Source organism: Ascaphus truei, chromosome 9, assembly GCF_040206685.1.
Source record: "Ascaphus truei isolate aAscTru1 chromosome 9, aAscTru1.hap1, whole genome shotgun sequence".
In the NCBI taxonomy this organism is placed as follows: domain Eukaryota; kingdom Metazoa; phylum Chordata; class Amphibia; order Anura; family Ascaphidae; genus Ascaphus; species Ascaphus truei.
Window position 1 is genome coordinate 49,514,023 of NC_134491.1, and position 27,709 is coordinate 49,541,731.

The 27,709-nt window shown below is 46.6% G+C and overlaps 1 protein-coding gene across 1 annotated transcript in view; it reads left to right on the top strand.

Annotated features, from left to right (window-relative positions):
- Positions 1–27,709, top strand: part of KTN1 (kinectin 1) — a 92,458-nt gene that overhangs the window by 51,036 nt on the left and 13,713 nt on the right. Inside the window, exons 17-37 of the mRNA XM_075615407.1 lie at positions 184–252; positions 349–383; positions 5,150–5,240; positions 5,363–5,431; positions 7,627–7,664; positions 8,478–8,568; positions 10,943–11,011; positions 12,226–12,263; positions 13,005–13,095; positions 13,182–13,256; positions 13,599–13,639; positions 14,310–14,400; positions 15,655–15,732; positions 16,339–16,376; positions 18,265–18,355; positions 20,280–20,366; positions 24,071–24,160; positions 25,374–25,454; positions 26,943–27,032; positions 27,118–27,210; positions 27,550–27,618. Of these exons, the coding sequence (XP_075471522.1) occupies positions 184–252; positions 349–383; positions 5,150–5,240; positions 5,363–5,431; positions 7,627–7,664; positions 8,478–8,568; positions 10,943–11,011; positions 12,226–12,263; positions 13,005–13,095; positions 13,182–13,256; positions 13,599–13,639; positions 14,310–14,400; positions 15,655–15,732; positions 16,339–16,376; positions 18,265–18,355; positions 20,280–20,366; positions 24,071–24,160; positions 25,374–25,454; positions 26,943–27,032; positions 27,118–27,210; positions 27,550–27,618 (1,515 nt within the window). The remainder of the gene's footprint in view (positions 1–183; positions 253–348; positions 384–5,149; positions 5,241–5,362; positions 5,432–7,626; positions 7,665–8,477; positions 8,569–10,942; positions 11,012–12,225; positions 12,264–13,004; positions 13,096–13,181; positions 13,257–13,598; positions 13,640–14,309; positions 14,401–15,654; positions 15,733–16,338; positions 16,377–18,264; positions 18,356–20,279; positions 20,367–24,070; positions 24,161–25,373; positions 25,455–26,942; positions 27,033–27,117; positions 27,211–27,549; positions 27,619–27,709) is intronic.

Sequence of the window (27,709 nt, forward strand, 5' to 3'; positions counted from 1 at the left end):
AGGATATCCCTCGACTGATGCCACCTGTGCTGAAGCAGGAATATCCTGAAAACCTGACCTGTTGGAAGCTCTCTAGGACTGGAGTTGGCTTACCCCTGGTGCAGTTACTATGAGCACATCGATCGTGGGTTTACTAAATGTTGCCTCTATTAACCAACCTCGCTTTGCAATGGTTTATTTTAGGCTTTGCATAACCACAATAACGAGTTACAGTTAGAAGTCCAGAAACTGCAGGCTCAGGTTCTTGACCAGGTACGGATTATCCTTTTTAATACCAATATATACAATGTGCTCTGGTTTTTATCTGAGGTCACTTCAACGGACTCTTCATTTCTATTCCTCTCCCAGGCTAATAACGATTTATTGGGGCAAATGGAGAAGAGGTACGTATCGATGGCCCTAGGGCTGCCAGGTGTCCCGTATTGAACTGAAGTGTCCTGTATTTGGGGACACTGTCCAGTAACTCGGGCGCACAAACAAGGGGGCGCAAGATTTTTTTTGGGGGTGGAAGGGGGGTAGGTGGGGTGGGGCGGTTAGAGGCCCTGCGCTCTTCCCCAAGGCACTTAAATTAAATGCTGGGGGACCATGCGAGGCCTCTGGAACTCACTTACCTTGATTCAGACGGCTTCGGGTGACGCGTCACCATGGCAACGTGGCGTCAAATGACGCAGTGTGGTTACGTTGCATGACCCATGGCAACGCGGTGTTAAATGACGTTGCGGCATCATTTGATGCTTGATATAACCTATTGGCGGGGGGTGTGCGCAGTAGGTGAGAGGAGGCAGGGGGGTGCAGGGCAAAACGTTTTTCACCCCTGCAGTAACTGAGGTAATACTGGACATGTATGTGTATACCGGTATTACCTCTCTGGGCGTGTATGTGTATACCGGTATTACCTCTCTGGGCGTGTATGTGTATACCGGTATTACCTCTCTGGGCGTGTATGTGTATACCGGTATTACCTCTCTGGGCGTGTATGTGTACACCGGTATTACCTCTCTGGGCGTGTATGTGTGTACCGGTATTACCTCTCTGGGCGTGTATGTGTATACCGGTATTACCTCTCTGGGCGTGTATGTTTATACCGGTATTACCTCTCTGGGCGTGTATGTGTGTACCGGTATTACCTCTCTGGGCGTGTATGTGTGTACCGGTATTACCTCTCTGGGCGTGTATGTGTATACCGGTATTATCTCTCTGGGCGTGTATGTGTATACCGGTATTGCCTCTCTGGGCGTGTATGTGTATACCGGTATTACCTCTCTGGGCGTGTATGTGTATACCGGTATTACCTCTCTGGGCGTGTACGTGTATACCGGTATTATCTCTCTGGGCGTGTATGTGTATACCGGTATTATCTCTCTGGGCGTGTATGTGTATACCGGTATTGCCTCTCTGGGCGTGTATGTGTATACCGGTATTACCTCTCTGGGCGTGTACGTGTATACCGGTATTACCTCTCTGGGCGTGTGTGTATACCGGTATTACCTCTCTGGGCGTGTATGTGTATACCGGTATTACCTCTCTGGGCGTGTATGTGTATACCGGTATTACCTCTCTAGGCGTGTATGTGTGTACCGGTATTACCTCTCTGGACGTGTATGTGTATACCGGTATTACCTCTCTGGGCGTGTATGTGTACACCGGTATTACCTCTCTGGGCGTGTATGTGTATACCGGTATTACCTCTCTGGGCGTGTATGTTTATACCGGTATTACCTCTCTGGGCGTGTATGTGTGTACCGGTATTACCTCTCTGGGCGTGTATGTGTGTACCGGTATTACCTCTCTGGGCGTGTATGTGTATACCGGTATTATCTCTCTGGGCGTGTATGTGTATACCGGTATTGCCTCTCTGGGCGTGTATGTGTATACCGGTATTACCTCTCTGGGCGTGTATGTGTATACCGGTATTACCTCTCTGGGCGTGTACGTGTATACCGGTATTATCTCTCTGGGCGTGTATGTGTATACCGGTATTATCTCTCTGGGCGTGTATGTGTATACCGGTATTGCCTCTCTGGGCGTGTATGTGTATACCGGTATTACCTCTGTGGGCGTGTACGTGTATACCGGTATTACCTCTCTGGGCGTGTGTGTATACCGGTATTACCTCTCTGGGCGTGTATGTGTATACCGGTATTACCTCTCTGGGCGTGTATGTGTATACCGGTATTACCTCTCTAGGCGTGTATGTGTGTACCGGTATTACCTCTCTGGACGTGTATGTGTATACCGGTATTACCTCTCTATGTGTGTACGTGTATACCGGTATTACCTCTCTGGGCGTGTATGTGTGTACCGGTATTACCTCTCTGGGCGTGTATGTGTATACCGGTATTATCTCTCTGGGCGTGTATGTGTATACCGGTATTACCTCTCTGGGCGTGTATGTGTGTACCGGTATTACCTCTCTGGGAGTGTGTGTGTACCGGTATTACCTCTCTGGGCGTGTATGTGTGTACCGGTATTACCTCTCTGGGCGTGCATGTGTGTACCGGTATTACCTCTCTGGGAGTGTGTGTATACCGGTATTACCTCTCTGGGAGTGTGTGTATACCGGTATTACCTCTCTGGGCGTGTATGTGTATACCGGTATTACCTCTCTGGGCGTGTATGTGTATACCGGTATTACCTCTCTGGGCGTGTATGTGTATACCGGTATTACCTCTCTGGGCGTGTATGTGTATACCGGTATTACCTCTGGGCGTGTATGTGTATACCGGTATTACCTCTCTGGGCGTGTATGTGTATACTGGTATTACCTCTCTGGGCGTGTATGTGTATACCGGTATTACCTCTCTGGGAGTGTGTGTATACCGGTATTACCTCTCTGGGCGTGTATGTGTATACCGGTATTACCTCTCTGGGCGTGTATGTGTATACCGGTATTACCTCTCTGGGAGTGTGTGTATACCGGTATTACCTCTCTGGGCGTGTATGTGTATACCGGTATTACCTCTCTGGGAGTGTGTGTATACCGGTATTATCTCACTGGGCGTGTGTGTATACCGGTATTACCTCTCTGGGCGTGTATGTGTATACCGGTATTACCTCTCTGTGCGTGTATGTGTATACCAGTATTACCTCTCTGGGCGTGTATGTGTATACCGGTATTACCTCTCTGGTCGTGTATGTGTATACCGGTATTACCTCTCTGAGCGTGTATGTGTATACCGGTATTACCTCTCTGGGCGTGTATGTGTATACCGGTATTACCTCTCTGGGCGTGTATGTGTATACCGGTATTACCTCTCTGGGCGTGTATGTGTATACCGGTATTATCTCTCTGGGCGTGTATGTGTATACCGGTATTGCCTCTCTGGGCGTGTATGTGTATACCGGTATTACCTCTCTGGGCGTGTACGTGTATACCGGTATTACCTCTCTGGGCGTGTGTGTATACCGGTATTACCTCTCTGGGCGTGTATGTGTATACCGGTATTACCTCTCTGGGCGTGTATGTGTATACCGGTATTACCTCTCTAGGCGTGTATGTGTGTACCGGTATTACCTCTCTGGACGTGTATGTGTATACCGGTATTACCTCTCTGGGCGTGTATGTGTGTACCGGTATTACCTCTCTGGGAGTGTGTGTATACCGGTATTACCTCTCTGGGAGTGTGTGTATACCGGTATTACCTCTCTGGGCGTGTATGTGTATACCGGTATTACCTCTCTGGGCGTGTATGTGTATACCGGTATTACCTCTCTGGGCGTGTATGTGTATACCGGTATTACCTCTCTGGGCGTGTATGTGTATACCGGTATTACCTCTCTGGGCGTGTATGTGTATACCGGTATTACCTCTCTGGGCGTGTATGTGTATACTGGTATTACCTCTCTGGGCGTGTATGTGTATACCGGTATTACCTCTCTGGGAGTGTGTGTATACCGGTATTACCTCTCTGGGCGTGTATGTGTATACCGGTATTACCTCTCTGGGCGTGTATGTGTATACCGGTATTACCTCTCTGGGAGTGTGTGTATACCGGTATTACCTCTCTGGGCGTGTATGTGTATACCGGTATTACCTCTCTGGGAGTGTGTGTATACCGGTATTATCTCACTGGGCGTGTGTGTATACCGGTATTACCTCTCTGGGCGTGTATGTGTATACCGGTATTACCTCTCTGTGCGTGTATGTGTATACCGGTATTACCTCTCTGGGCGTGTATGTGTATACCGGTATTACCTCTCTGGGCGTGTATGTGTATACCGGTATTACCTCTCTGAGCGTGTATGTGTATACCGGTATTACCTCTCTGGGCGTGTATGTGTATACCGGTATTACCTCTCTGGGCGTGTATGTGTATACCGGTATTACCTCTCTGGGCGTGTATGTGTATACCGGTATTACCTCTCTGGGCGTGTATGTGTATACCGGTATTACCTCTCTGGGCGTGTATGTGTATACCGGTAGTACCTCTCTGGGCGTGTATGTGTATACCGGTAGTACCTCTCTGGGCGTGTATGTGTATACCGGTATTACCTCTCTGGGCGTGTATGTGTATACCGGTATTACCTCTCTGGGCGTGTATGTGTATACCGGTATTACCTCTCTGGGCGTGTATGTGTATACCGGTATTACCTCTCTGGGCGTGTATGTGTATACCGGTAGTACCTCTCTGGGCGTGTATGTGTATACCGGTATTACCTCTCTGGGCGTGTATGTGTATACCGGTATTACCTCTCTGGGCGTGTATGTGTGTACCGGTATTACCTCTCTGGGCGTGTATGTGTATACCGGTATTACCTCTCTGGGCGTGTATGTGTATACCGGTATTACCTCTCTGGGCGTGTATGTGTATACCGGTATTACCTCTCTGGGCATAGACCTGACCGGCTTGGGGGGGGGGGGGGAGGGGGGAGATGGCGTGGAATTTCCCTGAGTAGGGAAGGAGCCGGGCAGCTTTCTCCATCATGATTGGCTGCTGCTGGGTAATAGATGTGCCTAATGGGAGCCTGGGGGTGTGACCAAGTAGAAGAGGAAACCGCATGGAGCTGTGTGTGTCGCACCTTTCACCATTGGGTCCCGTATTTTTGGAGAAGCTGCCTGGCAACCCTAGATTGCACGCCGGTTCTTTTGATGATCAAAGTAAGAGAGCGATGCGTTTTTGTAACCGCGCGTCTCTCTCACACATTTTAGCATTGTAGAAAAGGATGAGAAAATAAAAACGGTGGAAGAACTTTTAGAGGCCGGACTGATCGAGGTGGCAAACAAGCAAGAGGATGTGAAGGTAAACATTTCGGGGTGGGATCGGGAAACGTCCCCGACCGTAACCCAAGCGCCCTGCGTCTGTCGGTGCAGCGGACACTGGGGCGCAGTTGAACTGACGTTCTTTCTTTCCCGGTCTTTAAGCTGCTGAGAGAGAAAAATGCATCGTTAAGAAAGGACATGCACAGTCTGCAGGTCCAGCAGCGAGAGCAGGTAAAAGGAAAGCCGTGTGATGGGACCACAATAAGCGCTGCTGTCTGTGAGCAGGGTTACTGGCTCTGCACTTCTATAACCCAGGCTGTGCTGTACAGCTGTGTAAGGCTACGGCCTCAGTCAGCGCGCCCGCACTGCATGTAGGGAGCGGGAGGGGGCGTGGTTTGAGCAGAAGGGGGCGTGGTTTGAGCGGAGGGACCTGCTACTCCCCCCCTCCCTCCACGGGCTCCCGGGCTGCAGGAGGGAGCTGCTGCGGGCTGCTGGAAGGTAAGCAGCTTCCGCTCCCTCCCCCCACAAATGCCCTCCTCACACGCGCGAGCTGACACACACAACGCTGGCACAAACAACGCTGGCACACACGTGTGGCTGACACCACCCGCTACCTTGTGGAGGAAGCTCTCTGACAGCTCCCGCCCCCGCCGCTGATAGGCTCATCAGCGCACCTCGTGACGCGTCACCGCTCGGGATCACAATTTTCTTGCATCCCCTGGCTGCTGACGCGTCACAGCGCGTTGTGAGCCGTGCAGCGAGGGGGGACTGGGACCGGCTCAAGAAGGATACCCCTGCTGGTGAGGAACGCGCGCGCCGCCGGACGCAGCGGGACCAAAGCCTAATACAGCAGGCATACGCTTATAGGGATCCATGTTAAAATGGATAAGTAGTGACACACTACTCATTTGCATGTCATTACCCAGAATCCCTAGCTGCAGTAGAAGCATTGTAAGCTAAGAGATAATGGGGAAGGGCAGGGCTACAGACCTGTCTGAGACATGTGAATGTGCTCACACGTCGGGTTTTTATTTGTCATGTTTTATTTGCACGGTATCCCGCAGTATAACGTTGTATGACCGGAGTACCTTTATGTGAAGACAGACGGGGACATTAGGAAGGAGATACCTGCCCCCAGGGGCTTACACTCTAGCATATGGGTGTTACAGGAGCTCCCACTGATACCTTGTTGTGCTACTCATTTTTCTTGCGTTTTTATTTTTTATCAGAAATCTTCCTTTTTGCTAGATTGTTGCCTGTTTATTTCCGCTAATACCATGGCAACCTTAATGCCGGGGCGGCCAGCTCCAGTCTTCAAGGGCCACCAACAGGTCAGGTTTTCAGGATATCCCTGGTGCAGTACGGGCGGCTCAATCAGTGGCTGTCGAAGACTGCACCACCCGTGCAGGGATATGCTGAAAACCTGACCTGTTGGTAGCTCTTGGAGTGGGCCACCCCTGCTCTGTATGCGTGCGTGCATTGCAGCAGCCATTTTAAGTTCCCTGGAATGCAAATTTTCAACAATTCCATATCTAGAAGGCGACAAAGGATTAATAATAATAAAAAAAAGCATGGTCAGTGCTCAAAACGGGAGCACAAGGGTATTGCTGTAGTAAAAACATGTGGTTACAGAGAGGAGAGGGGATTGCTATTTTAAGAGACAGAGGGTGAGACACGCACTCAGTATCAAGGGTAATAGGAGGTGGGGTACTTAGCTGCCGGTGCGCTGGTCCTGGGGAGCTCCTGTAGTCCCAAATGTTCCAGTACAAAGAAGAAGCAGGCACACGGTCTTACACAAAGGAGGTTTAATATGCCATAAAGTCCAACGTTTCGGCAGTCAAATACTGCCTTTCTCAAGGTGAAGGCTACCAAACACATGAAAACAGTCGAAATATATACCAGTATATATATAAAGTATATATTTTGACTGTTTTCTTGTGTTTGGTAGCCTTCACCTTGAGAAAGGCAGTATTTGACTGCCGAAACGTTGGACTTTATGGCATATTAAACCTCCTTTGATTGCTATTTTAAAACATCAGTCTGCACATTTCTTCTTCCTTGCACCGTGCAAAAAAAGGCGAATTCCCTGTGGTGGGGGTCGCTGCCGGGGAAGGAAGCTTGAATTGGATGTCCAGCCTTTCTCAAGTTCCTGGGGGGGGGGAGAGGGAGAGGAGGGGGGCGTGCGCTCTCCCCAGTGGACGATCGGAAATAGAACACAGACGCGCAGTGGCGGCTTCTCGAGCGCCAATCAACGATTGGGAGAAATTGTACTTTTTTGCATGGTTACCGCAGAGCGACCGTTCCACGTGTCGGGCTGGGGAGTACTGTGGCGGGTCTCGCTGGCGGTGAATGGGTTAATCTGCTCTTCTGTCTATTCTCCTAAAATATATAAAGCTGATTTTTCTCCCCGCCTGTGTATCCTTTAGATCTCTCTCACCTCCATAGTGGAAGAGCTTCAAAAAGTGTAAGTATTTTGTACGAGGTCCGAACTGCTAATTTCCGCAGCCACGGGCGTCGCTTTGTTTTTGCAGTTTGTATTTTTCTGCTTCTGCTGTCCTGGTAACAACTCGTTCGAGGTGTCAAAGCCTCGATGTAAAAAGCCCCCAGACCTGTCGAACCCCTTTCATCGGAGTGCGAGGATGTACACAGATCAAAGCAGCGGGTGGGTGTCTGAGCCACTTGGCACACCAGTGAGGAAGGGTGCGGGGGTCCATTATAACAGCCCCACAAAAAGGTCAAACGATTCATGTATCTGGAGCCTGCAGGCTGACGCAGTTGTGCGTGTCAGACACTGCAAACCGAGTAACTTATAATTAGGGATTCCGGTTTTGGGTTTTAACCGCAAAACACCACCGATTATCTTGCACTTCATGGCGGTCCGTTCACAGGCAGGAGGGGACGGCACGGGCGTATGGAACCCAAAGACACAGTGCACAGAAACGCCAAATTAAAGTGCGCCAATTTATTTTTTCCATTAAAGCAGCAATGCCGTTTCCATTCATTTATTTATTTTATTTTTATTACAGGTTTGAAGCAGGGGGTCTGCAGAGCTGAACCCCGTTAATTTAAGCTCTGGGACCCCTTGTTTCCAGAGATAATTATCTCTGTAGGGGGTGCCGGTATCTCTGCAGCCAGGGAACTGTGGGTTACTATTCAACTTTTTTGCTCAACCTGAGCTTCCTATGTAAAGAACAAATGTCAAATCCCAGTCCAGTTGTTGCATGTTAACATCCAACAATGTGCTGTGTATATAATAATAAAACATTCTCTGCTTTAGGATCCATGAGAAGGAAGGGGAGATTAAGTCTGTTGGAGATCTCTTGCAGGCTGAACGGCTCCGAGCTGACAGCAGGGAGAAGACTGTCCAGGTAACTGATAACCAAGCTCTGGGTTTTTTAATAGGGAGGAATCCTCGCTCATACAGTAGTTGGGAAAATCCATTCTTCTAGTAAGATTCCTTCTCATTTTCCATTCTGCTACAATAAAATGTATTCCATCAAAGACGGAAGGGTGAGAATCTTTTCAAATAAATTGTGTCTGTCTCGACACTGGGAGAGTAAGTAAATTAAATTGTGCCACTAGGACAGGGGTGGGCAACTCCGGTGCCCAAGGGCCACCAACCGGTCAGGTTTTAAGGATATCCCTGCTTCAGCACAGGTGGCTCAATCAGGGCTCAGTCTTTTATCAATATATCACAGTTACATAGTAGTTACATAGTAGTTACATAGTAGTTACATAGTAGTTACATAGTAGATGAGGTTGAAAAAAGACTTACGTCCATCAAGTTAAACCTATGCTAAATTTAGACAACAGATACTTTATCCTATATCTATACTTATTGATCCAGAGGAAGGCAAACAAAAAACCCCAATGACATATCATCCAATGATATCTCATAAGGGGAAAAATAAATTCCTTCCTGACTCCAAGAATTGGCAATAGGATTAACCCCTGGATCAACATCTTTCCCATGTTTATTTATTTGCTATATCCCTGTACTGTATACCTGTCCTTTCTCAAAAAGATGTCCAACCTTTATTTGAAGTTTTCTATTGTATCTGCCATCACAGTCTCCATGGGTAATGAATTCCACATTATAACTGCCCAACTGTAAAGAACCCTTTCATGTGTTGCTGGTGAAATCTCCTTTCCTCCAACCTATAGGGATGGCCCGAGTCCTTTGTACTGCCCTTGGGATGAATATTTCATTTGAAAGCTCTTTGTACTGTCCCCGAATATATTTGTATATAGTTATCATATCCCCTCTGAGACACCTTTTCTAATGTAAATAAATCTAATTTAGCTACATAAGTTAGATTGTCCATCCCCTTTATTAATTTGGTGGCTCTTCTCTGCACTCTCTAGTTCCAGAATGTATTTTCTCAGGAGTGGTGCCCAAAATTGTACTCCATATTCAAGGTGTGGTCTTATTAATGCTTTGTAAAGGGGCATAATTATGTTTACTTCCGTTCCATCCATCGCTCGTTTAATGCAAGATAAGATCCTGTTTGCCTTTGCAGCTACTGCATGACTTTGGGCACTATTGCTAAGCCTGCTGTCTACAAGCACTCCTAAATCCTTCTCCATCAAGGATTCCCCCAATTTATTCCCATTTAACTTGTAAGTCGCCTGTTTATTCTTGCATCTCAAATGCATAACCTTACATTTATCTGTATTAAACCTCATCTGCCATTTACCTGCCCACGTTTCCAGTCTTTCCAAGTCCTTCTGGAGAGAAATTACATCCTGCTCTGAGTCTATTACCTTACACAATTTAGTGTCATCAGCAAAGATGGAGACTTTGCTCTCCATGCCAACCTCAAGGTCATTAATAAATTAGTTAAAAAGCAGGGGTCCCAGGACCGATCCCTGAGGTACTCCACTCACAACTTTAGCCCAACCTGAAAAGTTCCATTTTTGACAACCCTCTGTTTATCCTTCAACCAGTTTTCAATCCAGGTGCATATATTACTGAGTCCAATACTGAGTCTGAATATCAATATCTTGTAGTCGGTATATAGTACCAAATCATACCTGTCAAGTACTGCAGAACAGACACAAGGACATATACGGGACTCGTTATACGACATTGCTTGTAGTGGGATGAAGCATATCGTCTCTCAAACATATTACAGCAGGTGTGGCCAACTCGGTTCTCAAGGGCCACCAACAGGTCAGGTTTTCAGGATATCCCTGCTTCAGCAAAGGTGGCTCACAGTGGTCGAAGACTGAGCCACCTATGCTGAAGCAGGGAAATCTTTAAAAAGTGACCTGTTGGTGGCCCTTGGGGACTGGCGTTGGCCGCCCCTGCGCTAGGAACATCATACTTTTAATGTTGGCTTTGTATGGTTTACAAAAATAATCCACCTTCATCTCGATGTTGACCAATCGGTGAATGCACCTTTCAGTTACGATGAGCTCACCCCAGGGTTTAAGCCGCAATCCCCCTGGCACGAACCGATGATGATGTGGCTTCCTATTGGCCAAAGATTGGGCAGCCATTTTTGTTTCCCCTGGTGGGAGATTTAAACCCAACAAGTTCTCCAGTAATTAAATTGAGAACTGGGGGTCCCCAGCAGTGAAAGCGGCACGATTCAGCGTGGAGGAACCCCAATGGATTCCGTCCTATTTAAAAATGGGGTTAAAACAAAAAAAAAAAAGTACGGCCATTGTTGCTTTCGCATCACATTTTGTGTTCGTTACCCACTTTGTCTTTTTTCTCTGTCTGTCTTTGTCCCCAAGGCTTTGAATCGGGAAATGGAAGCTCTGAAGGACGAGCTGGGAAATAACCAGCATGAAAAGGCTGAACAGGTAACAATCCTGTAACGTCATGTAGGTGGTGTATTAATCCTCCTGGATACCCGAGGCACCCCTCCCCCCCTTCCACCCCTCCCTACCCCTACCCCTCCCCCTTCCACCCCTCCCCCCCCTTCCACCCCTCCCCCCCTTCCACCCCTCCCCCCCCTTCCACCCCTCCCCCCCCTTCCACCCCTCCCCCCCTTCCACCCCTCCCCCCCTTCCACCCCTCCCCCCCCTTCCACCCCTCCCCCCCCTTCCACCCCTCCCCCCCTTCCACCCCTCCCTCCCCTCCTCACCCCTCCCTCTCCCCCCTCCTCACCCCTCTCCACCCCCTCTCCCCCCCTCTCCCTCCCTCTCTCCTCACCATGTAACAAAGATTAAACCAGTCTGTTTATTGCTCAGTGCATCACACACAGCCCCTTCCCAACATGCTATAAAGCAGTCTCTTCACCTGGCCCTGGAAGCTTTCTGCTCCATTGGAATGGTGCTGAAATCTTCCACAGCAAGGGGAAGAAGGCTTCATAGCATATTGAATAGTTGCCACAGCCTTTATAGATTACAGCCAGCCAAATATCACATAAGTTAACACACTATTTCTACACATTGAATATCTTTAAACGATTCAGATAAGAATTGGAGGGGTTTTTCTGTTACACAATTCTTTACTGTTTTTTACTTTTTGTTTATTGTGGGTAAAATAAAGTGAAACTCCAGTAAATAGTAAATAGAAATCCCACCTGTGAGAGCATTGAGAGGTCTGCCACCCTGCCTCACCCATCATTTTAGCATCCACTACAGCCAGGGATTCTGGGTAATGACAGGAATTACCCAGAATCCATTCCTGCAGTGGAAGCACTGTATGCCAAGAGATAATGGGGAAGGGCAGGGTTGCAGACCTGTCCCTGTTACTCGTGAATGTTTTCACACGTGATATTTTTTTTTGTTTAGCAATATATAACACATTATATACTATTTTATTCGTAGAAAGCGTGAAGTATATAGATCGCTGTATATAAAATTTAGTCGCCATGAATCACGACCCCAAATAGCTTACCATCAGATTTCTGGTGCCTATAGCAGAAAGATATAAAAGGCTTCCCCATCGTCACATAAATAATCGATGGCGAGCATTTATTCTCATCCCTTTATTGCCATTGTCTTGCGCGTGTGTGTATTGTGGACATTGACTGTAAATAGTAAAGACTGTTCTGGGTTTTTCCCCTCAGGATTCCGTTATAGCCAGAGTCCAGGAGCTTCAGAATGAGTATGTATATCTATCCAATGACATTAAGCCGATTCAAAGTAACTGTGCAATTCATGAACGTGTCTGGAGCCCCATGGGCGCCCAGAGTAAGGATGCCTGGGTGTGCCAATCTCCCCCCGTGCTTGCAGAATGCGATTCTATATAATAGAGTGCAAGCCCCAATGTGCTTTCCAGTTCACATCTTGGATGCGTAAACCAATCCTTGCTTAGGTGGAAGCGTAAACGTATTTATTACAAGTTTGACATGCGTATGGAGCTGTATGTCGGCAAATGTTAGGGGTTTTATTTTCTAGACACTTAGGAGGGGGCTAACTGTTCATGTTGGACAGAAGTCTGATGGTGAGGAAGGATGTTCTTAGATCAGGGGGTCTCGACTCTATTCCTCAAGACCACCCCAAGCCCAACAGGTTCCCAACTTCCACTGATTGAGCCACCTATGCTGAAGTTTGGATATCCTGAAAACCTGACCTGTTGGTGGGGTAAGAGTGGTCTTGAGGACTGAAGTTGAGAACTCCTGGCTTAGATATACATGCTACAAGAAAAGAGAGGGTGGAGTATATCAGATTCTGCGAGGGGTGAGAGGCTGGAAACAAAGTGTTTTAAGGCTGAAATCGCTGGCTTGTTAATATTGGTAGAAACCAATGTCTCCATTGAGGCACCTGTGGCTTTATTTTGTAGTATCCAAGCGCCTCAAGTGGTCCATCCCTACGTCATGTGAACGCCAAGCTCTTCTCTTTACAGATTGAAAGCGAAGGAAGAAGCCTTGAAAACGATGGAAGTGAAATTTACCGATCGTGAGAAAGATATTGCTGACAAGGAAGGACAAATCGAGGTGAGGCTCGGCTCCTACCCTTTTATCTGATTTCTCCTGACATATGAACGGTTGTTTGACGTTCTGTGCACGGTTTCTGTTTAAAGGATCTGGGGAATGAGAGCAACGTGCTGAAAGTCCACATTGAAGATCTGAAACAGCAATACCAACTACTACAGCAGGTAAATCGTCTATATTTAAATGTGCCGTATATTATGTACATACTACTTGCCATTGATTAAATGAAGACCATCGAACCAAAGCCTTCAACTGTTTTTAAAGATTGTGTCGGGATAAGGATGTGTTTGTGACAGACTACCACTGGGGTGGGTGACCAACGGGTCAGGTTTTGAGGATATCGCTGCTTCAGCGCAGCTGGCTCAGTCTTTGACTGAGCCACTGATTGGGCCACCTGCCCTGTTGGTGGCCCCTCAGGACTGGAGTTGGGATACCGGGTAATAGCGCTCAGCGATGTGCGGATTTTATGATGATGAACAAGATAATATGGAGTCTTTCATTTCCAGCAGGAGGCCGCGTCATCACAAGTGCACGACCTTCACGCCCTGTAAGTGTTCTGCGCACGCCGTGCAAATAACCGCTCAGATGAAAATGAGGATTTCTGCATTTTTAAAGATCAATGCTAGGCAGCCGTCAGCTGCAAAATGAAGGCCGAGACCATCAGGTGGCCGTGCCGTGTATATTTGGCTTCACCGTGCAGTTTCTGCGGGGTCAGCAGTTGGTAATGTTCAGCGAATCCCCCACAAATCTCCCTGGCTTCCTGTCGTACAAACCGTTTAATACAATCGGTACGACAAAAGGAATTAGTTCGAGGTTTACGTGATGTAAAAAATACCGTCGTCGCCGTAACCGCGTACCAGTTCATATTTCTGTTTTGTAATCCACCCCCACCCTGGCTGCACGCCGGGAAGCTGCTACTGCGTTCCATTGTAACAGCCGTGTTCCGCGCTTCGGTGGCGTAGCTAGGAGTGCGTGGGCCCCCGGGAAAAATGTTTCTGTTTCATTGGTTGCGCATGCGCGACCGGAAACCTCTGAACGCGCATGCTTGGTCGGCAAGCGCTCTTCGCACCTGCGCAGTCGGTCAGTGCCGGGACATTTGGATCGCTCACCCTAGAGCGCGGGCCCCTGAGCTTTGTCCCGGCTATAGCTGCGCCCCTTGCCGTTCATCCTTTAATCTCATTGGTGTAACGTCTCATTTCCAAACGATTTTTGTGCAGACTGAAACAGCAGGAGGAGCAGCTGAGGGACGTGGTGACGGCGCTGAGTGAGAAGGAGAGAGGCCTGGCTAACGCAGCCCAGGAACTGCAGGTGAAGTGTGGCATCCATATATACAGCTCCGCAGCGGGTGTACCGGATAGGAAAACGCTCTATGGGACAGGGACACCACGCCCTGTAAAGTTAAATATAAAAGCAATTCATGTGTTGTTTTTTTTTTTTATTTAGTTTTTTTTTACCCGGGATTGAAGCAGGGGGTCTCCGGTGCTAAACCCCGTTAATTTCAGCTCCGGGGGGACCCCCTGCGCCCGGAGATGATTACCTCTGTAGGGGGTGCTGCTATCTCGGCATTGTGTGGGGCAATAGGAAGCCGCACTTGATGACGTCACGGCTTCCTATTGGCCTGCAAGACGCGAGAGCTTTGAAACTCCGCCATCACGTGATTCCTGGGAGCGGCTACCGAAACCCCCGTGGAGGTCAGTATCTCTGGTAGCAGAGGGTCCCCGGAGCTGAATATAATGGGGCTCAGCTTTAAAAATAAAATAAATAAATAAAACACCCTGCTTCAAACGTTTTTATTTTATTTAAATGGCAAAATAACCGCCTGCTTGGATTGCTTGTTTAAAGTGGAGTTGACAGGATTTGTGTATCGCCAAAGGATAGCGTAACGTTAAGCTGTGCATTCTGCCACAGAGTACAACTATTACGGATATTAGTGATGAAATGTGAACAAAGCGTTCTATTCTCTCCCAGGCGTCAGTCGGTTAAGGTAAACGCGGGGACCAAAAGTTACGTTATTTAAACCACGCCTAAACTTTGTATGTATGATCATAAGTAATTAGCCAAGTTGCCGATCACAGGAACGGATCGATCAGCAAAGATTCGGCTCAGGGGTTCATTAAATCACTGTCAGTGCTGCAGAAGATTACCAAAGATGCAAAGTTGTGTGTGTGTGGAAGATCATGTGACCAGATACAATTGGTGCACTGCTTGAGAGGGCAAAAGGGGTGTACCAGAGATTGTTTCAGAAGGGGATATGATTTTGTAAATGGTTGCTATAGAAACAAAAATACTTGTTACATTGGAATACATTAAAAATGTGTTAATTTTTTTTAATGCTACAAGTATTTTCTCATAGTACAAAACTGATTTATTAAAGACACACTTACGATATTGCTTGTTCTGCAGCTTTAGTCCTATGCTAATGAGATGTTGCTTTTGCATATAAGTCGCTTTAACTCAGAACTGAACCTCCGCTCCGGTTTTGGGTAGTCATGTGGTTAACGAGTCCCTATGTACCAGAGCTTTGGGGTTTCAGCCGTTTTACGTGTATTTGTTATTAAACAGGATCTGAGGAGTGAAAATGGCATTTTAAAAGTTCAAGCCTGTGAACTGCAACAGAAACACGATCAGCAAATACAGCAGGTAAATGTAATATCTGCCAGCCTAACCTTTCACGCTCACTGCACCGGTTTATCTTTTAGGTTAAATGTACCTGATTTTGACATCTTTAAAAAATTTTTTTGTTAAAATCCAACAAAAACACGGGCTGTACGTTGGTTTACTTTCTTTATCAAATGTCTTATGGTGATAGGTGTGATAGCTGGTTCTTTGTGTGCAAAGTAACTGGAAAGACATCACTGTTGGAAAAGCAGTTTTGTCCTTTGTAAAGTAATGAAGATGTCCTCATTAGTCCATCAGATTATATTGCATTTCTACAGGTTCTCTGAATGCAAAGTCTTAATGTTTCACAATCTTGAATACAAGTTAGCACAGCGGCGGACTTCTAAGGGGGTCCACTTTTGTTTTTTGTTTTTATGAGACCCCTTACAAGGACATGTGGTTTAAATAAGAGGGGAAAATGACAGGGGGCTGGAAACTGCTATTTTTAAAAGCGATCGCTTTTGCTTCTGAGCTTTTGCAAAGAAACGATCATCACGCGGTATCCTTGGCAGTAAAGAAACCAATGTAACTGCTCCTAAGCGCCATCTCTGCGGTCTGGTAACCTCATCCGTTCCTTCTGATTTTCAGGCCTCGTCGGCTGCCCGCGGTGAAGAACTGTTGAAAGCGTAAGTGGAAAACGAGACGAGCCACGTGGGGGAGTGTGGGGATGAGATAAAGTCACAGAGCCGGTCTTCCGTGCATCTCAAACTCTCCCTTTTATACACCATGCTGCTTCTCTATGCAAACCGGCGCTCACCGGTCAAATCCGTGTTTATTTTACTTATAAAATGTGTTACCAGGAAGTAGTACATTGAGTTACCTCTCGTTTTCAGGTATGTCCTGGGCACAGAGTTAAATGCCAGATAAAGTTTGTCCGCATACCTGCAGGGCACCCCTAACCTTGTCTGTAAGCATGCCGGGAACATCTCTGACCTTGTGCGATGGAACACCAGGTCCGATTTTAGCGGTTGTGGCCTCCTCACTTCGCACACTTGGGATAAAGAACCAGTAAACCAGGAGAGGCCAACTCCAGTCCGCAAGGGCCACCAACCGGTCAGGTTTTCAGGATATCCCTGCTTCAGCACAGGTGGCTCAGTCTAAGACCGAGCCACTGATTGAGGCACCTGTGCGGAATCGGGGACTGATTGAGCAACCTGTGCTGAAGCTGGAATATCCTGGAAACCTGACCTGTTGATGGCTCTTGAGCCCTGGAGTCGGACACCCCTGCAATATACAGTCACCGTGAGACAAGCAGGTGGTTATTGCAGGTTAAATAGCAGTCACCGTGTGTCCCGGATAACAACAATCCCAAAAATGGACATGTTTCAAAGAAGATGCTGAGGTTGGATGGGGAAAATATATAGGATGGAATTTGTAATTGGCTGCACTGATGTTGGACACATTTAACACATGTTATTTTGGGTGGGTTCCAACTTTAATGCTGTTTGTAGTAGCAAATAATTATAGTAGTTGTTAAATCTGTTTAATAGGATCAATCTTTGTTCTCTTTTATATTAACTTTTGTAATATGAAGATAAATGTTCATTATGAATTTTTGTTTATTTTTAAATCAGAGTTATAGAACGTCTAATCCTTTCATGTGGACAAACATTGTTATATCTGTCGTTTTTGTTAGAGGTGCAAAATCCTGCTTCCCAGGGTTCATTAAATGTCCGCCTTTCAGTTTCAAATCAATCCTTCAGTCAGTGAAACTCAGCAGCTACAATGTTTCCTTAAATTACTACGGTAACATTATCTATAGTTACAGTTTGCAGCTCAAACTGCTGGGAATATTGGCAACACATATTCACAAACAGGAACCTGTGTTGCAAAGATCTTGCACTTGCTGGGGAGGTGGGCTAAAGCCTGCTATAAAAATCACAGGATGGATGCTCAGTATATTAAAACGCATAAGAAATGGCTTTAAAGAGTTGAATTTTAAAATAAAACATAAGTATTATCCAATACTACAGAACTGACACACGTAGGCTGCTGCTTTCATGTAGCGCTGCAAACATTTGTCTACTTTTTTAAATTAATTACAGTATTGAAGCCGGGGGTCTCGGGGACACCCTGCTCCTGCGATGCTCACCTCCATAGTGGTGCCGTATCTGCAGGCAGGGAGCTTGTGAGCCTAACGAAATGGGCGGCTTCAGTATCCTGCGGGCCAATAGGAAGCCGCAAAGTCACCCGATGCAGCTTCCTATTGGCCGGGGACATTTAAACTCCACGGAGATACCGACACCCCCTTAGGTCTGCATCTCTGGAAGCAGGGGGTCCCGGCAGCTGAAAGTAACGCAGTTCCGCTCCGGAGACCCCCTGCTTCAATCCTATAATAAAAATAAAATGAATCGTGCAGTGCTGCATGTTTTTGCTGCTTTAAGGCAATTTGTACCTTCCAATACTGCGGTTAGCGGATATATATCGCTGTGCGTAGTGGGAACATCTGCCTGCCGCCGTCCTGCTTGGGGATCGCGTGAACGCGTGTGATCTAATCCACGAACACGTTTTCAGACTTGCAGAGAAAGACGGATACATGACCGACCTGCAGAATGAGCTGGAATCTGTGAAATCTGCATTGGAGCAGCAAAGGAAGAAAAACAACGTAAGTGCACGTTTCTGGAGGAGCTGCTTTTTATCCTTTTATTTCCAATGTCGTGGTTATTTATATTTTGATGCTGCTGCTGCTTGAGCAAAAACCCCTGCACTGGGAGAAAAGGGGGGGGGGGGGGAGGAGGAGACCCGGTGCAATCGGACAAGAAAGAATAATCTTCAAACTGAACTAATAAAGAGGTGAGCGACAGACGGAGGACACTGCAAGTGTGACACCAGTGTGTCTGCAGCAGGGGTGGCCATCTCCAGTCCTCAAGGGCCACCAAATGGTCAGGTTTCCAGGATATCCCTGCTTCAGCACAGGGGGTGCAGTCTTCGATAGAGCCAGGATATCCCAGCTTGAGCACAGGTGGCTCAATCGGAGGCTGACGCAGGGACTGATTGAGTCACCTGTGCTGAAGCAGGGATATCCTGCAAACTTGATCATTTGGCCCTTGAGAACTGGAGTTGGCCACCCCTTCCTCGACAGGGATGCTCTTCTCCTGCTATCATTGGCTTCTTTGTCCTGAAGCATTGTTCAGGTTACAGAAGATTTGCTAAACGTTCTGCAATGACCTAGTATTCGATCTTCCAGGTCTGTGACACATCTGCTTACCAGTGATGTGAAATGATCCTATTTCTAACAAGTTTATCAATAGATCTGTTGCAACAATATTGCCCACATTCTAGCGCTCGCATTCTTCTCCTCTGCATCCTCATGAAAGTTGGGTACCCCCAGATACTAATAGTAGCTCTAATTACCATATTCCTTTGCCAGTCTTGCATCTGTGGTACCTAGTACTTATTCCAAATCTGCTTCCTGGAGGCTTCAGCGCAGCCCATAACAGAAGTATTATTTGAAAACACAGTGGCCCCCTAATTTCCTAGACATACTGTAACTTTACGAAGCCATGTATGTTGTATATTGACTTTGCCAACAAGCAAGGTTAGGGATGGCTACAGTTCTGTGGATTTATATCCAGTGCATTCTCAAACATCTAAGATCCAGCAGTTGCTGGAAGTCCTCTGGAAGTTGGTGTATTGGGTACTTACACCTTGAATACAACCTATTCATCAGGTTATTCTCTTCTGGCAAAGAAGGGTGGGTAGCTGTGTAATGGTGGGAGAGAGGGAGCAGGTGGTATAATACCTTGGATTGGACCAACGAGTAGTTATGTTACGAGCTTTCGAACCCGTCGGTAACCCAGTGAAGGACCCTGACAGGTTTGGAAGCTTGTAACATGCCCACTACTTCTTGGTCCAATAAAAGGTATCATACCCTCTACTCTCTCTATCCTCAGGATTTTGTACCTCTGTGTTTTTCCAATTCTCTCTTTGGGTTGTTGTCTCTGCTCCTTACTGCTTAATACTCCTTTCCCCCCCTCTTTTCCACTTGGTCAGCATAGTAAAACTCCCAAAAGTAGTCACAAAAAAAGTGTATATATTTTATTTAATAAGCAGCGATACTGAACCAGTGTCCTGACATCCTGACGTGTACCAACCCTCAGTCAAGTTCTCGTGTAGATGTATGGCTGAAGTTTACAAACAAATATGATGCTAAACCTATATATAAAAAAAACCTAGGGCCACTGCATTTGAGTTTATAGCTAGATCAAGAAATACAAAACTGTAAAAAAAAAAACATAATTAGAATGGCTCTTACACTGAAAACCATGTCCTGAAAAGTAATGTCACTAGCATTGAAACTATCAGCTGTTGCCTTGTAAACCAGTTGTAAACCAGTTGTAATCCTGCTGGTTTGCGGGCTCTACTCAATGCCGTTCTATTAGCCATAAATTCTCCTGTTCTTTTGAGCAAATATGACAGAAGGGCACCTCCCAGTAACCTGCCTCCTAACTGCACATTACTGAATGAAGTATTGAGACATTTTAGCACATGGATCGACTGAAAATCATATCTTTCTAAAAACCAATTAGGACCTTCGGGAGAAAAACTGGAAAGCCATGGAAGCATTGGCATCAACTGAAAAAATGCTACAGGAGAGAGTGAACAAGACTGCCAAGGTTGTAATGCTCATTTGTAAGGAAACCGTGCATCAGTCTGGGATTAAATCTGCAGCTTTCTTGACTGAATATTGCCACGTTCTCTACAGCTTTTCGCTGCGTTGCCCAGTGGGACGGTCCTGCAGATCCAAATGGTTTTATACTGCCAACACACCACTCTTCAGGCATTAAAACTCTAGCCCTTCCCATGTGGACCCAAAGTAATTTGGGCTTTTGTACACACCGCTTTCATTTCCCCTTCTCATCCTGGTAATCTAGATCGTTGTGAAATTCTCTATCTGTGAACTATTGAGTCACTCAATGTTGTGGTTTTTCTTAAATTAGAATTACTGCAGATGCTAGTCGCTGTTCAGTGTGAGTTCAGAGAATATCTCGGGGTACTTCTACACCCAACTTGCCCCATAACGCATTCGCTAGCAGAGAAATGGATCTGTCTGCCAGCAGAGCGGTCATTCTTTATCTTCACTACTTCTGTGTTGGCGGTATCCACATTCCGGTCAGTAGGGGCCGTCCCACTTGGTAACCTAGTTAAAGTAATGGAGAGTGTTGGATGACGCCTTTTTAGTCACTGCCCTAATGAAGGCGTTGGCACCGCAGTTTGCTGCGTTGTGTTCCGGCGCCTCCATTACTGTAGCGATTTAAAAAGGCAGAAAGTAGACGCTGCTGCACTTCCAGCATATATAGAACTGCTGATCATCTCTCTGTCCTGCTTTGCACTTGCTTTCTATCTTTTCCTTCTTGACCCTTCTTTTTCTGTGTTTTCTTGTGTATTTTTTCACCCATAGGCATGCCAGTCTGTTCGTGCTGTCTCTTCGTTTTTGTGTATTGGCCCAGAGGAGGATTCTGCGTTTTTTATGTTTTTTTTAATTTTTATTACTATGAATATGTTGTGAAATTGCATTGATTTATTCCTTGCAATGTGCACTATTACAACCTGTCCTCTTGGGCGTCTTGTACCAGTAGACAAATCGTACGTTGGGGGTACATCCTCTTTTTTTTTGCAAAATAAGTTGGTGGAGGGGGACACTTGCCATGGATCGGGGTGGCCAATTCCAGTCCTCGAGGACCACCAAAAGATCATGTTTTAGGGATATCCCTGTTTCAGCACAGATTAAGCCACCTGTGCTGAAGCAGGGATATCCTTAAAACCGGACTTGTTGGTGGCCCTTGACACCTGGAGTTGGCTACTACTGGATTTCATCGTTAAACCTCTGGTCGGGATATGTGAGTCTATTGTTCCGTTTGGTGACCAGAAAGAGAGGAGCAGACAGACGCCATCTGAGAACCATGGAAAGAGCAACAAGCCTGGGGAACGCAGTTCCGTTTCCCAGAGGCCTCGTGGTTTTATGATTTTGCTTTCTGTGGACCATTACCACAAACAAGCAAAGTGGAGATTGTGGATCGGCAGCCACTGTATTCTTCAGCAATGTGATATTGTGCAGTAAGGAAAACCATTCCCAGAACACTGATTCCCCACCACGGCTAATTTCAGAATCTATAGGACACCTAAATTAAAGGTGCAATCCTACAGTTGGCCAGATGAATTTCTGGGGAATGGGGAAGTGTTTCCTTTACCCTTATCCTCCCCTGGTCCTTATCAGAGAACCAATAAAGATGTGGGGAGGGGGAACTCGGGCTGTACAAGCACTTGCTCATCACACAGTGACATCACACAGTGACATCACACAAACGGAGCATCCAGAGGAAATCATACCCCTTCCAAATCTAACTTCAAAAACTAAATAATGAAAATTACTTCTACTGTCAGATTTGGGTATAATAATGTATGTTACCCAGATAGGAACCAGCATGTTCTCCTTACCCGGCTCCAAAAGCGTCACAAGTTCCTCTTGCTCTCTAGAGACACCGTCCCATTTAGGGCTGCGTAGAACTAATGGGAAGAAATATACTTAATAGGTTCAAACGAAGTGGCCAATACCTTTTTATAAACAAAATAGACAAGTATAAATATTTGCAATAATTTGACCATTAACCAGACAGTGTTACCACTCATATCTCCACCGTTACAATTTGTCCTGAGACGTGGATTTGTTATCTATGAATCTAATTATTTTATCACTGGGGATTGGGTAAATATGATTGACGTTTAAACCCCATTATTAAGTCACCGTCGTTGAAACTGGCAACACCGGCTAATTTTCAGACTGTCCGAATACTTGTATTTTCTACATGTTGCAATGTTTCTGTTAACCTTTTATGAAACCAAACCCTTGTTTGAACTTATTAAACCTATTGCTCCCATTAGTTCACTGCGTTCCAGCAATTAACCCAGCAGGTTTCATGTTCTAGTAATGTAACCCATAAACATGCCCCTGAAAAGTTGAACTGTCGCCAACGTTTGCATAGCACAGGGGGGCCCCAAACTGGAGGGGGCAACTTTTTTAAGGGGCTCTTCCTCACAACGTTTAAATTGGTTGCTGGGGGAGAGCGCGGGGCCTCTAAGTAGCTCTTACCTTCTCTATGGTTTGTCCTGACAGCGCGACGTCGCCACGACAAAGCGCGACGTCGCCACGACAAAGCGCGACGTCGCCACGACAAAGCGCGACGTCGCCACGACAAAGCGCGACGTCGCCACGACAAAGCGCGACGTCGCCACGACAAAGCGCGACGTCGCCACGACAATGCGCGACGTCGCCACGACAAAGCGCGACATCAGAGATGCCGGAGAGCAGGAGGGACGCAAGCAGGTTGGAGTGCAGACGGGGACGCAGCTTAAAGTTTGCTCCCCCCTGGCATAGCACACCAGAGACTTCTTCTTGCGTGTAAGTTGGTTGGGAATTGCCGCTTGATCTTTGCCGTGACATTGGAAGTCCATGTGAAACGCTGCCGGTTTCCAGCGGCATTACACAGGGTCTAGACTGACTCCTTTTTTTTGGTCTTTTTCGAATGAGCGAAGATTAATGTTGAGACAGAAGTGCGTTGCTTTTATTTAAGATGTGGGTTGCACTATTGAAGTCAACAGAGCAGCACCACAAGCCCAGTTTTACTAAACGGTGCTAAAACTTGGCGAGTCTGAAGGCAAGAGAATGCTCTAAGCAGGAGTGGGCAACTCCAGTCCTAAAGGGTCACCAACAGGTCAGGTTTTAAGGATATCCTTACCGCTCGCGTACTGCGACGTTCAATACTAGCGCTACTTTAACCAGTTTTTACCGCAGGAACAAGGGGCTCCCCTGGAACTGACCTGAAAGCGGTTACGCACGGGGGGGGGGGGACCCCCTGCTTCCCATTCCCACGTTAAAGGGGAAATAAAGGGGCGCGGGGTGGGGGTAGCCCCCTTGCAGCTAGAGAGGCCAGTGAAAGGGTTAAGATTCCCCTTGGAAGTTTTCTGTTTTTGACAACTCCAAAATAACTGAAAATAACCCGAACAAGGAAAGCTTGTCCAAGAAATGTATAGCTGGGACTGCAGCTTTAAAATTGACTTTAAGTAGAGCGAATACTTTACTTTTTTTATTTTATTCGTAACGTAACTTGTAGAAAAGTTCATTGTAACTGGAATGTATGTAAAATTGCATGAGAATATGTATACATTTTACCTCCAGCTAATAGATCTGTGTGTGGTTCACCCCCCCCACCCCCCCAACAAAATAACATCTGTTGCATTCCTTGTTTTTGTTCTGCAAACAATATTCCTATCTTTGATCTAATTGTATATTCATGCAGCACTGAAATCTGTCTTCCGATAGGAGAAGCAGCAACACGTACAAGCGGCTGAGACGGAGGCGCGGGACGTCTTGCAGAAACTCTTCCCAAATGTGTCAGTGTCGGCAAATTTGGTAAGAAACAAAAGCTTGGGAAACCAGTGTCGGACGGGGCGAGTTCTCCAAAGCCTAACCCCAAAGGCAGTGTTTTTAACTTTTGTATTTATTTATTTTTGTTTTGTTATGGAACCCTGTAATTATATTTTAATTCTGAACCCCAACCCTCTCTAATAGCGCGTCTGAGATCAGATGATGCATTGTAAGGAACCCCAAACCTCTCTAATAGCGCGTCTGAGATCAGATGCATTGTAAGGAACCCCAACCCCCTCTAATAGCGCGTCTGAGATTAAATGCATTGTAAGGAACCCCAACCCTCTCTAATAGTGCGTCTGAGATCAGATGCATTGTAAGGAACCCCAACCCTCTCTAATAGCGCGTCTGAGATCAGATGCATTGTAAACTCTTCTGTATTTGGTACAATTTTCAAATGACCTGAACATTTGTAGGGATGCCCGGGGAACCCCTGTTGAGAAAAATTGCCCTAAGGAATGTTTTTGACCCTTTTGCTGCCAGAAGGGAGATGTCATGAATGTATTACTGGGCCTTCTGGCAGAGAAGCGAAATGGCCCGTTTCAGTCCTGTACTGCGGGTCGTGGGGGAGTCGAGAACTCTCCCGGACCCAGTAGCACCGAAGGCCTGGCCGGCCGATTCCAGAAGTTGGGCAGGATTTCCGTTATCGTCCTCCAACTGGGCCCTCCGGCACCGCTCGGCTGGGCTCTCCGGCACCGCCCGCATGTAGGGCCAGCTAATCCTCCCCTCCTCCTGCTCGATAAGACTTCAGTAACCTCCTCCCCATCTTAACAATCCGCAGGGCCCTGGTCAGCACTGCACACTCCTGTGCCTCGTCTGCTTCCTGTGCGAGTCCAATGTTCAATTTGGGGTCCAAATTCTTCTTCTCCTGACATTCTGAGAGCACAAGAAGTATTGCGGCCCTGGCCCGCACTTTCATGGGGAGGGTTATGGCCTCGGAGAGCTCGTCTGCTTAGATATAGATTGGAGAGCTACAGTAGATGCATAGAAAGGGGATGGCTAATTTCTCGCTTATCCAAGCGCTTCTATTTGCCGACCAAACAATCAATGAAACTGCTCACAATGTTTTGCCACAAGACCAGCCCAATAAAGGGAGATATAGTATGATGCACTTTGCAGACGTTTGAAATCGTTTTTCAGCCTTTTGGGGCTTGAAGGTGTCCAGTAAATAACACCCGTCTCTCTTCCTCACTCCTAGCGGCATGGCGAATGGGTCCAGGAATTTGAGAAGTTGGCAAAAGTTTGTTTGAATGAGCGTGTTGAAGGAGAGAACGTGAAGGTTGGTATAAGAATTCAGTCCGTGTCACTGCATCTTTGCAATTACTGCCAGGTCCTTAATAAACACGTGTGATATGTATATATTGCATATTACTTTTTGGGGTGTTATTTACAATGGCATTAAATACATTTTAAAGCGGCAATCCCGTACATATTACCTATTGGTATTTTTTTCCAGCATTTGAACCGGAAGGTTCACTAGAGCTGAACCATGCTACTTTAATCTCCAGTGACCTAATTTCAGTTGTCCAGTAAGAACAGCGGCATTTAAAGATGGCTGCCATGGTCATCCAATAGGAAGCCAAAACCTTCCCCCCCTCACCAATGACGTTGCGTCTTCCTATTGGCCAGTGGTATTTGGTAGACCTTTTCGGTTCCCTAAAGGGAGCGGGAACGCCGGTATCTTTGTGACCGTAGCAAGTCACATTTACATATCCTTGTGCCTCAGGCACCAAACCTACATGGTAAGCTTACCGTGGCAGGTGCTGTGCCTGTGACATGCTACATAGATCGCTGCGCACCACGTGCTATACTGTAGCAGTATACTAAATTATTATTAAAGCTAAACTGGTAAGTGTCTCGCAAATCAGAGGGGGCCCAGAGCCAAAAATGACCGCGGCTCAGCTCTGGGAGAGAACCTGGTTACAATTTGGTTTTAAAATAAGCGTGGGAGAGGATTGCTGAAGCAGCAGAGGGGGTTTGTGGGTAAATGCCACCGCGATCACACGTGCTTGGCCCTGTTTCGACAACACAGATGTAGCCAGGGTTATTTGTAACCTCTGTCGCGTTATGGTAGAATATTTCGGGATATTCTGCGTCATCGCTGCCATCGAATCCAACGGAAACGCTTGATATTCTGCGTTACAATGCCATATTGTTATCAGCAAGTAAGCTGAAACTGGCTACATCCGTATCGTTATATCACCCAGAAAGTCGCCAAGATAAATCCACTGCTTCTTGGTTAAAGCAGCAAAACATGAAATCTCTGTGTTTTTTTTTTTTTTAAATAAATGTACTTCTGTACTATTAGATAATACTTTCTGCATTTTTATCATTATTATTCAACTCTTAATGCAATTAATTGAGTTTTAAAGCATCCTTTCAGTTCTATAGCCGCTTTAGCCCACCTCCCCAGCAGCGCAAAATTTTTGCAACACTTGTTTTGGGATAATTTGTTGCCAATGTTCCCAGCAGTTTGAGCTGCAAACTGTAACAATAGATGTTACCTTAGTAATGTAAGGATACATTGTAGCTGCTGAGTAACACGGACTGAAGGATTAATTGAAACGGAAAGGCAGCCATTATGTTAGGCCACACAATCAGTATTTTGACAGATGTATAACATGAGCACCAAACGATTGCCAGCTTGGGTAAGAATGCAGAATTCTACACGGTGACATGCTTTACATATACAAATAAGGAAGGAAATGAAGGGGGAACGTAGTATTGCTGCTTTTAATGACCCCTAAACCTTCCCTCTTCGTTATAGGAGATGGAGCAGAAGTTGAAGGACGGCGAGGAGATCCACAACATGTTACAGCTGGAGTGTGACAAGTACAAATCTGTCCTTGCGGAAACGGTACGTTATTTATTGTCGCCGCAATGCGTGTCTCTAATTTGTATGGAGGTGAGGTCTTCGGAGGTGACGCGGCCTGTGCTTGCAGGAGGGAATTCTGCAGCGGTTGCAGCGGAGTGTGGAAGAGGAGGAGGGACGGTGGAAGTTGAAGGTGGAAGAAAATCGGAAGGAACTGAAAGAGGTTGGTGGGCACATGGCCTCTGGGATACCTAGAATTCGTTTCACCCCAGGGGTGGCCAACTCCAGGCCTCAAGGGTCACCGGCAGGTAGGGTTTTAAGGATATCCCTGCTTCAGCACAGGTGGCGCAGTCATTGGCTCAGCCACTGATTGAGCCACCTGTGCTGAAGCAGGGATGTCCTTAACCTGACCTGCCGGTGGCCCTTGGGACTGGAATTGGCCACCCCTGCTCTTGATGGTCTTTTGTTGAATCCTGCAGCGATTTCTCTTCTTTGTGGTCAACGGGATGTAGTGTTGTAGAAAAAGTATATTTGAAGACTAAAATACATGTTTTGAATCTAGATGCAATCTACAGTCCATTCTTTGGAACAGGAACTGGAGAGATCGAGACGGAACAAGGAAGCAGAAAATGTAAGTGCTGAAGCGCAGTGACGCGCAGTGACGCGCAGTGACTGCTCCTTTTCCCTCTGATGGCCATGCACTTGCTGCACTAACTATTATT